The sequence below is a fragment of the Salvelinus sp. IW2-2015 genome, unplaced genomic scaffold, assembly GCF_002910315.2.
Source record: "Salvelinus sp. IW2-2015 unplaced genomic scaffold, ASM291031v2 Un_scaffold3556, whole genome shotgun sequence".
Taxonomy (NCBI): domain Eukaryota; kingdom Metazoa; phylum Chordata; class Actinopteri; order Salmoniformes; family Salmonidae; genus Salvelinus; species Salvelinus sp. IW2-2015.
Window position 1 is genome coordinate 25,265 of NW_019944835.1, and position 11,556 is coordinate 36,820.

Genomic DNA, 11,556 nt, shown 5'->3' on the forward strand with positions numbered 1-11,556 from the left:
CGACTCTGGCCAAGGCTTTCGACTCTGTCAATCACCATATTCTTATGGCAGACTCAGTAGCCTCGTTTTTCTAATGACTCCTTGCCTGGTTCACCAACTACTTTGCAGACAGAGTTCAGTGTGTCAAATCGGAGGCAGTTGTCCGGCCTCTGGCAGTCTCTAGGGTACCACAGGGTTCAATTCTCGGGCCGACTCTTTCTCTGTATACATCAATGATGTTGCTCTTGCTGCGGGCTGATTCCTGATCCACCTCTACGCAGACGACACCATTCTATATACTTCCGCCTTCTTGGACACTGTGCTATCTAACCTCCAAACGAGCTCAATGCCATACACACTCTTCCGTGGCCTCCAACTGCTCTAAATGCTAGTAAAAACAAATGCATGCTTTTCAACCGTTCGCTCCTGCACCCGCACGCGCCACTAGCATCACCACCCTGGACGTGCCGACCTAGAATATGGACATCTATAAGTACCTAGGTTCTGGCTAGACTGCAAACTCTCCTCCAGACTCATATCAAACATCTCAATCCAAAATCAAATCAAGAATCGGCTTTCTATTCCGCAACAAAGCCTCCTTCACTCACGCCGCCAAACTTACCCTAGTAAAACTGACTATCCTACATCCTGACTTCGGCGATGTCATCTACAAAATAGCTTCCAACACTCTACTCAGCAAACTGATGCAGTTTATCACAGTGCCATTCGTTTTGTTACCAAAGCACCTTATACGGCCCACCACTGCGACCTGTATGCCCTAGTGCTGGCCCTCGCTACATGTTCGTCGTCAGACCACTGCTCAGGTCATCTACAAGGCTATGCTAGGAAAGGCCGCTTATTCAGTTCACTGGTCACGATCTACACCCACCCGCAGCACGCGCTCAGCAGATGTATCTCATGATCATCCCTAAAGCTAAAACCTCATTTGGACGCCTTTCCTCCAGTTCTCTGCTGCCTGCGACTGGAACGAATTGCAAAAATCTCTGAAGTTGGAGACTTTTATCTCCCTCAACAACTTTAAAATCTGCATCCGAGCAGCTAACGATCGCTGCAGCTGTACATAGTCACTGTAAACTACCCACCCAATACCTACCTCACCCCCATACTGCTTTATTTAATTTACTTTTCTGCTCTTTTGCACACCAGTATCTCTTCTTGCACATGATCACTTGATGATTATCACTCCAGTGTTAATCTGCTAAATTGTAATTATTCGATTATTGCCTACCTCATGCCTTTGCACACATTGTATATAGATTATCTTTTTCTACCATTTATTGACTTGTTTATGTTTACTCCATGTTAACTCTGGTTGTCTGTCACACTGCTATGTTTATCTTGGCAGGTCGCCAGTTGCAAATGAGAACTTTTCTCAACTAGCTACCTGGTTAAATAAAGTGAAATAAATAAAAATAAAAATTGACTGACCCTTCTTTTAGAATATCAGGATTCATTCTCAGATGTGCTAACCCAAATGCATGACATTGGGGACTGGCCCGATCCAACAACACCTATCGAGTGAAACCTGAAAAAAGAGAGAAGCTCCCAGTGAGGTGGAAAGTTAATACAGATATTGCAGAGTTGGTTGTATGTCTCAAGGTGGCAGTCAGCAAGTTTTGCGTTTAGCCAGTGCGTTGCCATGGATCACAATTCTTTGTTCCAAGGGACGAGATTCTAAAACTTAGTGAGTTTTAGGAAGACGAGAGTTCTAGAAGCTTGTGGGGGGGGAAATAGGATCTATTTGTCTCTAGGGGAAAGTGACATTTATGTTTTCAGTTGGACTTTATCACGTATAGCACCGATTAACTCGTTAGCATTTGGCGCACTGATTGGTGTCACCTCGTTAGTCAGTATGTGTTACACCTTGCTGCTTGTCCATCTCTTGTGGAAGGTGTTTCACCTGAGCTGGTCCATTCTATTTAAGGTCTGGCCAGTGCTCCAGTTGTCTTGACTAGTGGAGATCAACACCTTTTAGTCGATCCACCTTTTTGGTTTGCTTCCTGTCTGTAAGGTTGTGGTTTCTTCTTGTTTGCCTTCTGGGCAATTTAGTGGGTCTCATGGTGGGTGTCTTAGCCCAGTTTTGTTACTAGTCAACTTTCAGTGGAACCCCCATAGTGTCTTTCAGAACCACTACTAAAACCCCACCTGTTTAGTTGTGTTGTCAGTGACTCTTGTTAGTTCCATTCTATTAGGACTTTCTGTTTTCTGCTGGAACGTAACAACAAACAATGGAGTATAACAAGTATATTTAGTGATGATTGCATCCAATTCATTCTTAGTATTTTAATCAATGACATTTCCTTTGAATGTTCATTAGTCTTTCAGTTGTTAATATTTTTTATCCTCTTATGTTTGTTGTGGTAAATATTTGTTTATTTTCATTGTTTTTTCCTGTGAAGCCATTGTGTTGCATCATGTCTGAAATGTGCTGTATAAATAAAGCTTGATTTGATTTGAACATATTGCAAAACAAATTAACCCAATGACTGACCAATCAACAGACTCTTGCTAAACCAATGAATAAATATGTGCAAAAGCAACACATATATTGGTCCGTCTTAGTATGAAAAACAGTATATATTCAGTATATCTTCCACTATGTCAATATAGTGCTGGTATGTACGTTTAGTATCACTTTTCAACTAACCCAGTTCACTTGTTGAAAATGAAACATTTTGAAATCAACAATACGTCAAAGGATTCAACTACTGAAACAAACAAATGGATCAATCCCACTTTTCCAGCCTGCTGAAGGCGTGGTGGAGTGGTAAACACCACAGCCGGCTCTACCAGGGGCTTGAGGTGGTCTCCCACAGCTCTGCTTATGTCATGTTCTGTGGCCTTGCTGTTCCATTTCTTGACTGCCCCTGCAACACATTTAGTCATATTATATAAAACACTCAAAGTAATGGATATGGCGCATCTACAGCCTCAGTTACACCTGTCACCTAAATGTGACTTCTGTCATCCGATCACTCCAAGCTCCATGAGGTTCAGATCTAACAGGATGGGCCTTTGACATAGTCTGGACACAGTCAGGCCACCAAATATGCATAAGCAATGTAAAGAGATAGAGATACATCCTTGGGACGCCCCTAGCCCGTGGAAGTTGACATTTAAAATGGTTAAGGTTAGGGGTTAAGGTTAGGGTTTAGGGTAGGGATGTCCCAAGGATCCCGGATAGCATTGACCATTGTGCATTCTTCTGTCTCTTTTACATAGCAGGTGATGGGTTCTGACTTCTGAACTTGAAAATATGAAATATCCTTATTTGAAATTGGATGAAACAATAATGTATGTTGATGCTAATATGATGTACAATATTCCATGATGTTTCTATATGATAACAGAGTAATATATTTTATATGATGTACATTATTCCATGATGTTTCTATATGATAACAATAGAGTAATATATTTAATATGATGTACAATATTCCATGATGTTTCTATATGATAACAATAGAGTAATATATTTAATATGCCATATATTATTTTTTAACAGTTTCACTAATTAATTTTCATTAACTTAATCATTATGACACACCCCTCACTATTGTCATTGGTTACACTAATTGCACTGTTTGTCTACATAACCTGGTTCGAGTATTCATGACATCACCCTGAAGAAGGCACAGTGATGCCGAAACGTTGGTAAATACCCATTAAATTGCTGGGAGTGAACTGAAAAGATTTAGCATGGGTCCTCAGATTCTCAAAAGGTTCTACAGCTGCACCATCGAGAGCATTCTGACTGGTTGCATCACTGCCTGGTATGGCAACTGCTCTGCCTCTGACCACAAGGCACTACAGAGGGTAGTGCGTACAGCCCATTACATCACTTGGGCCAAGCTTCCTGCCATCCAGGACCTCTATACCAGGCGGTGTCAGAGGAAGCCCCCCCACACTCTCTGTTATCATCTATGCATGGTCACTTTAATAACTCTACCTASATGTACATATTACAACAATTACCTCGACTCACCGGTGAGCCCGCACATTGACTCTGTACTGGTACCCCCTGTATATAGTCTCCACATTGACTCTGTACCGGTACCCCCTGTATATGGTCTCCACATTAACTCTGTACCGGTACCCCCTGTATATAGTCTAGCTTGAAAATAAGCATTTCACTCTAAGATACATTTTTATTTTATTTGATAGACTCATAGTACAGAATGAATGACTGACTGCCCAGTTCAACATCAGTTCACTGTCTCACCTCATACTGTATTGGAGCAGCAGCTGACTGCCCGGTTCAACATCAGTTCACCGTCTCACCTCATACTGTATTGGAGCAGCAGCAGCTGACTTGACCGTTGATGCTAATCAGCATGTTTTGAATCTGAGAGTAAATAGAGCCGACTACAACTCTAAAAATGAAGGGTTCAACTGGAGTTGTTCTCAGATCCCCTAAGAACCGTAGGGTTCTTGGTCAACGAAAAACAAGCCCCAAAAGGTTCTTCAAAGAACTTGGTAGAAGGGGTTCATCGAGGAACCTCCGTTGTGCGGACTTCTTCCGGGAACTTGCAATTACAACTGAAAACGATGGTGACAATTTTGATGCGACAACAGTTAAAAGGTTAAGTGGGTTGATGTTTGGCTCTGAATATGTATCAATAATTATTATAAAATAAACATACTAATAATGAAAAACGAAGACAATTATGTTTCTGTGAATATCTTCCATAACTTACTATATCAATTACCGTAATATTAGAAATCCAGTTGACGCCGGCGTTGTATAGCTACAGTACAGTACCGTTATCTAGCTAGATAACGTTATGTCCTAACTAGCAGAACTAGTTTGGATTATTTCCTGAACTATTATCTTCACATACACTGCTCAAAAAATATAAAGCACACTAAAATAACACATCCTAGATCTGAATGAATGAAATATTCTTATATTAAATACTTTTTTCTTTACATAGTTGAATCTGCTGACAACAAAATCACACAAAAATTATCAATATGAAATCAATTTACAACCCACAGGAGGTTCTGGATTTGGAGCACACTCAAAATTAAAGTTGAAAACCACACTACAGGCTGATCCAACTTTGAGTAATTGCCTTAAAACAAGTCAAAATGAGGCTCAGTAGTGTGTGGCCTCCACGTGCCGGTATGACCTGCCTCAAGCCGGGCATGCTCCTGATGAAGGTGGCGATGTCTCCTGAGGGATCTCCCCCAGACCTGGACTAAAGCATCCGCCACTCCTGACAGCTGTGGTGCAACCGTGGCGTTGGTGGATGGAGCGAGACATGATGTCCCATATGTGGTCAATTGGATTCAGGTCTGGAGGACGGGCGGGCCAGTCCATAGCATCAATGCCTTCCTCTTGCAGGAACTGCTGACACACTCCAGCCACATGAGGTCTCACATTGTCTTGCATTAGGAGAGACCCAGGGCCAACCGGCACCAGCATAGGGTCTCACAAGGTGGCTGAGGATCTCATCTCGTACCTAATGGAGTCAGGCTACCTCTGGCGAGCCCATGAGGGTGTCGGGCCCCCCACAAGAAATGCACCTCACACCATGACTGACCCACGCCCCAAACCGCATGCTGGAGGATGTTGCAGGCAGCAGAACGTTCTCCACGGCGTCTCCAGACTGTCACATGTGCTCAGTTGTGAACCTGCTTCATCTGTGAGAGCACAGGCGCCAGTGGCGAATTTGCCAACTGGGTTTCTCTGGCAAATGCCAAACGTCCTGCACGGTTTGGCTGTAAGCACAACCCCCAGCTGTGGACGTCGGCCTCATTCCACCCTCATGGAGTCTGTTCTGACCGTTTGAGCAGACACATGCACATTTGTGGCTGCTGGAGGCATTTGCAGGCTCGCAGTGCCCTCCTGCTCCTTCTTGCACAAAGGCGGAGGTAGCGTCCTGCTGCTGGTGTTGCACTCACGACGCCTCCTCCACGTCTCTGATGTACTGGCCTGTCTCCTTGGTAGCGCCTCCATGCTCTGGACACTACGCTGACAGACACAGCAAACCTTCTTGCCACAGCTCGCATTGATGTGCCATCCTGGATGAGCTGCCACTACCTGAGCCACTAAACGCCACAACAAATCTATTTTTTTTAATCCATACAAACACTGGCTAAACACACAACTTTTTAACTGCGCCCCTTGAGACAACAGCCAACCAAGTTGTCCTTAAAACGGACATGTCTGATTTCAAGAGGAAACTCTGCAATATCCGCTAGTAACTTTCCACCTCACTGCGGAGCTTCTCTCTCTTTTCAGGGTTCACCTAGATAGGTATGTTGTTGGATCGGGCCCATCCCCAATGTCATGCTCTAGTACATTTGGGTTGGCACATCTGAGAATTAACCCTGATATTCTAACATCAGGGCAAACAACGTCAAATATAATTGTTATAAAAAAATGTGTCAGTTGGTTGCAGAAATAATTACCATTACTAAATGTACATGAAATTGTAAATATGAAATATTGATGCATAGTCTTATTTTTCAACATATTTCAATTACATTGTTTCTAGGTGGGATAGCCCAATGTGAAAACACAGTTTTAACGTGTCCAAATCAATAACCAAATATGCAGAAACAGTTTGGATATATTGAAACCTAAACATAAAATATGCTATATACACAAACATCTCCACAATAATCATATCGTAATTCATTTTCCCCCCATATCATATCACAAAAACGCAGTTGTTTTGACAAGTAGCACATAAATCACTGATATGATAGGGGGAAATAAGGTTGTACTGCTGTTGAAAACTAACACTAAAAAAACACATGGAAATGGAGATATCTTTTACTCACTGGTTAGAGGACAACCTGCAGAGACCAGTCAGCAACATTGTGAGTGATGCATTTAAATGTAGGGTCGCTAAAAAAGGAACGCAACACTATTTGTCATCACTCATCGATATAATGTTGAAATCAATTGTGCCGAGAGGAGGGAGATGAGTGCACGTCCTGTTAAAACTAACAGCTCAATAACCACACGGAATCTGGAGGAGTAATGTGTACATCACTGGTTAGAGTACAATTTGTAGAAAAGGGCTAGCTAACTAGCTACATTTGAAGTGTGCATTTTGATTCAAGAGGGTCACCAACGTGGGAAGTGTAACAACATTTTTTTTAAGTCACATAAATAGTACTCTTGTTTCAATTCAGAGCCTGGATTTATCCCCTGAGCGAATATCCATATCATGCTGAAAATTCAATTAGAACAGGGGCAAACATTTTGGCTACATTGTGACCATCCATTAAAATACTCCTACTACAATGTTAAAACATTCTACAATTGTGACATCATTAAAATACTCCTACTACAATGTTAAAACATTCTACATTGTGACATCATTAAAATACTCCTACTACAATGTTAAAACATTCTACATTGTGACATCATTAAAACACTCCTACTACAATGTTAAAACATTCTACATTGTGACATCATTAAAACACTCCTACTACAATGTTGTGACATCATTAAAACACTCCTACTACAATGTTAAAACATTCTACATTGTGACATTAATTCATTGATATCATGAAACAACTCCTTCATGTATGTATTTTCTCAGATCTGATCAGATATCTTTTATCAGATTATCTTTGGTCACCACTAAGAGATTTCTCTCCTGTGTGTATTCTCTTGTGCACTGTCAGATAGCTAGATCGACCAAAACTCTTCCCACATTGATTACAGCTATAAGGTTTCTCTACTGTCTGGATTCTCTGATGAATTTTAATGCCTGCTGAGGAGGTGAATCTCTTCCCACAGTCAGAGCAGCAGTGAGTTCTCTTCCCTGTGGATGTCTGCAGGTGTTTCTTGAGGTGTTCTGATCTGGAGAGACTCTTCTCTGCCTCTTCAGCATCATGAGGTTGTTGAGGCTCCCCAGAGGATCCACGATAGTCCCGTCTCTCTCCTGTGTGAACAACAAAGTCAGACAGATGATTAAAGGCCCACAACAGCAGAAATCCACTGTAAAAGGTGATGCCAACAGCGTAGCCATGATGTTGTACAACAATTGACGTCTGTAATGAATGTTAAAATTATTTGACATTTGTCTTAAAATGAGCAAGAATAGTCATATTTTGTCTTGTTTTCACATTAGTAGTAACATCTAAGATTGTAGACTAGAAATAAGTTATTCATGTTGTTGAAACTCTAAGCAGTGTGCCAGACGACTTTTGGTCTCCAATATAGGCCCCTTTCTATGTTTAATAAAACTGCAGTACGAGGGCAATGCACATGCAATTCGATTGCAGAAACTCCTCCCTGCTAATGAGGAAACCGATAGTTATGGATGTAGTATATCTGCCTGGAGAAAAAAATGGTGAGCAATTTTAGTTTTTCACAAATTTTTCTGAATGTGAATAGGGGACAACTCAGGGGAGTAACCTCCATTTCCAGGTTGCTTATGAGTGCATTTCACACTACTTTGGATTATAACTGTAAGGCTCGTTTATATGTCATGTTTAATATGTTTGCTACAGTATTAAGAACCGCGTTAATGACAGTATCCATTTGGGTGTTGTCAATAAAGTTACGATTTTTGAAATGTATTTTTTATTTTTTATTTATCACCTTTATTTAACCAGGTAGGCTAGTTGAGAACAAGTTCTCATTTACAACTGCGACCTGGCCAAGATAAAGCAAAGCAGTGCGACAAAAACAACACAGAGTTACACYWGGGATAAACAAACGTACAGTCAATAACACAATAGAAAAATCTATATACAGTGTGTGCAAATGGAGTAAGGAGGCACGGCAATAAATAGGCCATAGTAGCGAGGTATCTTAGCAAATTAACACTGGAGTGATAGATGTGCAGATGATGATGTGCAAGTAGAAATACTGGTGTGCAAAAGAGCAAAAAAGTAAATAAAAACAAGGGGATGAGGTAGGCAGTTGGATGGGCTATTTACAGATGGGCTGTGTACAGCTGCAGCGATTGGTAAGCTGCTCAGATAGCTGATGCTTAAAGTTAGTGAGGGAGATATAAGTCTCCAACTTCAGCGATTTTTGCAATTCGTTCCAGTCATTGGTAGCAGAGAACTGGAAGAAAAGGCAGCCAGAGGTGTTGGCTTTGGGGATGACCAGTGAGATATACCTGCTGGAGCACGTGCTATGGGGGGGGTGTTGCTATGGTGACCAGTGAGCTGAGTTAAGGCGGCCTAGCAAAGACTTAGCAGAGCCAGTGGGTTTGGCGCCGAATATGTAGCGAGGGCCCGCCGATGAGAGCATACAGGTCGCAGTGGTGGGTGGTATATGGGGCTTTGGTAAAAAAACGGATGGCACTGTGATAGACTGCATACAGTTTGCTGAGTAGAGTGTTGGAGGCTATTTTGTAAATGATAGGTAGGATAGTCAGTTTTACGAGGGTATGTTTGGCAGCGTGAGTGAAGGAGGCTTTGTTGCGAAATAGGAAGCCGATTGGAGATTTCATTTTGGATTGGAGATGCTTAATATGAGTCTGGAAGGAGAGTTTACAGTCTAACCAGATACCAGATACCTAGGTATTTGTAGTTGTTCACATATTCTAAGTCAGAACCGTCCAGAGTAGTGATACTAGTCGGGCGGGCGGGCAGCGATCGGTTGAAGAGCATGCATTTAGTTTTACATGCGTTTAAGAGTAGTTGGAGGCCACAGAAGGAGTGTTGTATGGCATTGAAGCTTGTTTGGAGGTTTGTTAACACAGGGTCCAAAGAAGGGCCAGATGTATACAGAATGGTGTCATCTGGGTAGAGGTGGATCAAGGAATCACCCGCAGCAAGAGCGACATCGTTGATATATACAGAGAAAAGAGTCGGCCCGAGAATTGAACCCTGTGGTACCCCTATAGAGACCGCCAGAGGTCCGGACAACAGGCCAGGTCAATGAAGACGGCTGCACAGTACTGTCTTTTATCGATGGCGGTTATGATATCGTTTAGTACCTTGAGTGTGGCTGAGGTGCACCCATGACCAGCTCAGAAACCGGATTGCACAGCGGAGAAGGTACGGTGGGAATAGAAATAGTCAGTGATCTGTTTGTTAACTTCTTGCCGCACGGATCTCTTTAGCGGGATCATTTTCGTAAACAACCACTGAATTGCAGAGCGCCAGATAAAAAAAATATATATATATATATTTATAATCATGAAAACTTTGCAGGCCATCTCTGCAGTAGATTGCAACTCCTCCCCCTTTGGCAGTTCTATCTTGACAGAAAATGGTGTAGATGGGGATGGAAATATCAGAATTTTTGGTGGCCTTCCAAAGCCAGGATTCAGACACGGCAAGGATCAAGGTTGGTGGAGTGTGCTAAAGCAGTGAGTAAAACATGAAACCAAGGGTTTTATGGTTACAGAAGTCAACAAATGAGAGTGCCTGTGGACACACAGGGCCTGGGTTAACCTCTACATCACCCGAGGAACAGAGGAGTAGGATGAGGGTACGGCTAAAGGCTATCAGAACTGGTAATCTAGTGCGTTGGGAACAGAGAATAAAAGGAGCAGATTTCTGGGCGTGGTAGGATAGATTCAAGGCATGATGTACAGACAGGGGTATGGTAGGGTGCGAGTACAGTGGAGGTAAACCTAGACATTGAGTGATGATAGAGGTTGCATCTCTGGAGGCACCAGTTATGCTAGGCGAGGTCACTGCAAGTGTGGGAGGTGGGACAAAAGAGTTCTCTGAGCCATGTTGAGTGGGACAAGGGGCTCCGACAGTAAAATAAAACTATGATAACTACCCTAAACAACAGTATACAAGGCATATAGACATTAGAGATTAATAAAGCGAGGCATTAAGCAATCACAGGTGTTGATTGGGAGAGCTAGCTAAGACAACAACGGGTAAGACAACAGTTAATCAGCTAAGACAACAACAACCGGTAAAATGGCGATGAACGGGCAGAGAGGGTAAGTTAACGACACACAGGGCCTGAGTTTGAGGCTGGGGCCGACAGATAAACAAAATAAACAAAATGGAATACCGTGATTAATGAACAGTCCAGCAGGCATCAGCTATGTAGCCAAGTGATCATAGGGTCCAGTGAACAGCAATATATGAACCAGGGAAGCCGTTAGGTAGTCATTACTACGCTAGCCGGGAGATGCGCCTGGCTCGAGGCTAACTGGTGATAGCGTCACTGACGTCTGGCAAAGGCCGGTTGAGGGCACATCGGACGGAATTGTGTCAGCAGACCAGTCGTGATGGATCGGCGGGGCTCCGTGTCGACAAAGGGTCCAGGCCAATTGGCAAGAGGTATTGTAGCTGGAGTAATTTTGCGCTCGGACCATTTACACCGGATAATCGCAGCTAGCTAGCTGCCACCGTGTGTGGCCCAGCCCTAAGTTAGGCCATGAGCCAGGCCCATCTCCCAGCCTGCTCAGTGACCCTATGATCACTCGGCTACACAGCTGATGCCTCCCAACTCTTCACTAAGACGACTAGAAGCCCACTACATCACCGGATTCCTGCGTAAGCTCTGGACCTGTTGCACCGAATTGGCTATAGTGGCTAACGCCCTTGTCCCGAAGCTAGCACCAGTTAGCCTCGAGCCAGGTGCATCTCCCAGCTAGCAAAACA

The 11,556-nt window shown here is 43.0% G+C and overlaps 1 protein-coding gene across 4 annotated transcripts in view; it reads right to left on the bottom strand.

The window, feature by feature from the left end:
• Positions 1 to 2,544: 2,544 nt before the first annotated feature.
• Positions 2,545 to 11,556, bottom strand: part of LOC139025915 (zinc finger protein 177-like) — a 60,153-nt gene continuing 51,141 nt past the window's right edge. For 2 of the 4 annotated variants that reach the window (XM_070441181.1, XM_070441180.1), the window contains exon 2: positions 7,249 to 7,907. In XM_070441181.1, the coding sequence (XP_070297282.1) occupies positions 7,588 to 7,907 (320 nt within the window). In that variant the 3' untranslated portion in view covers positions 7,249 to 7,587. Of the gene's footprint in view, positions 2,868 to 7,248; positions 7,908 to 11,556 lie in introns of those variants that run through there. The other 2 variants (XM_070441183.1, XM_070441182.1) reach the window with 2 other exon arrangements.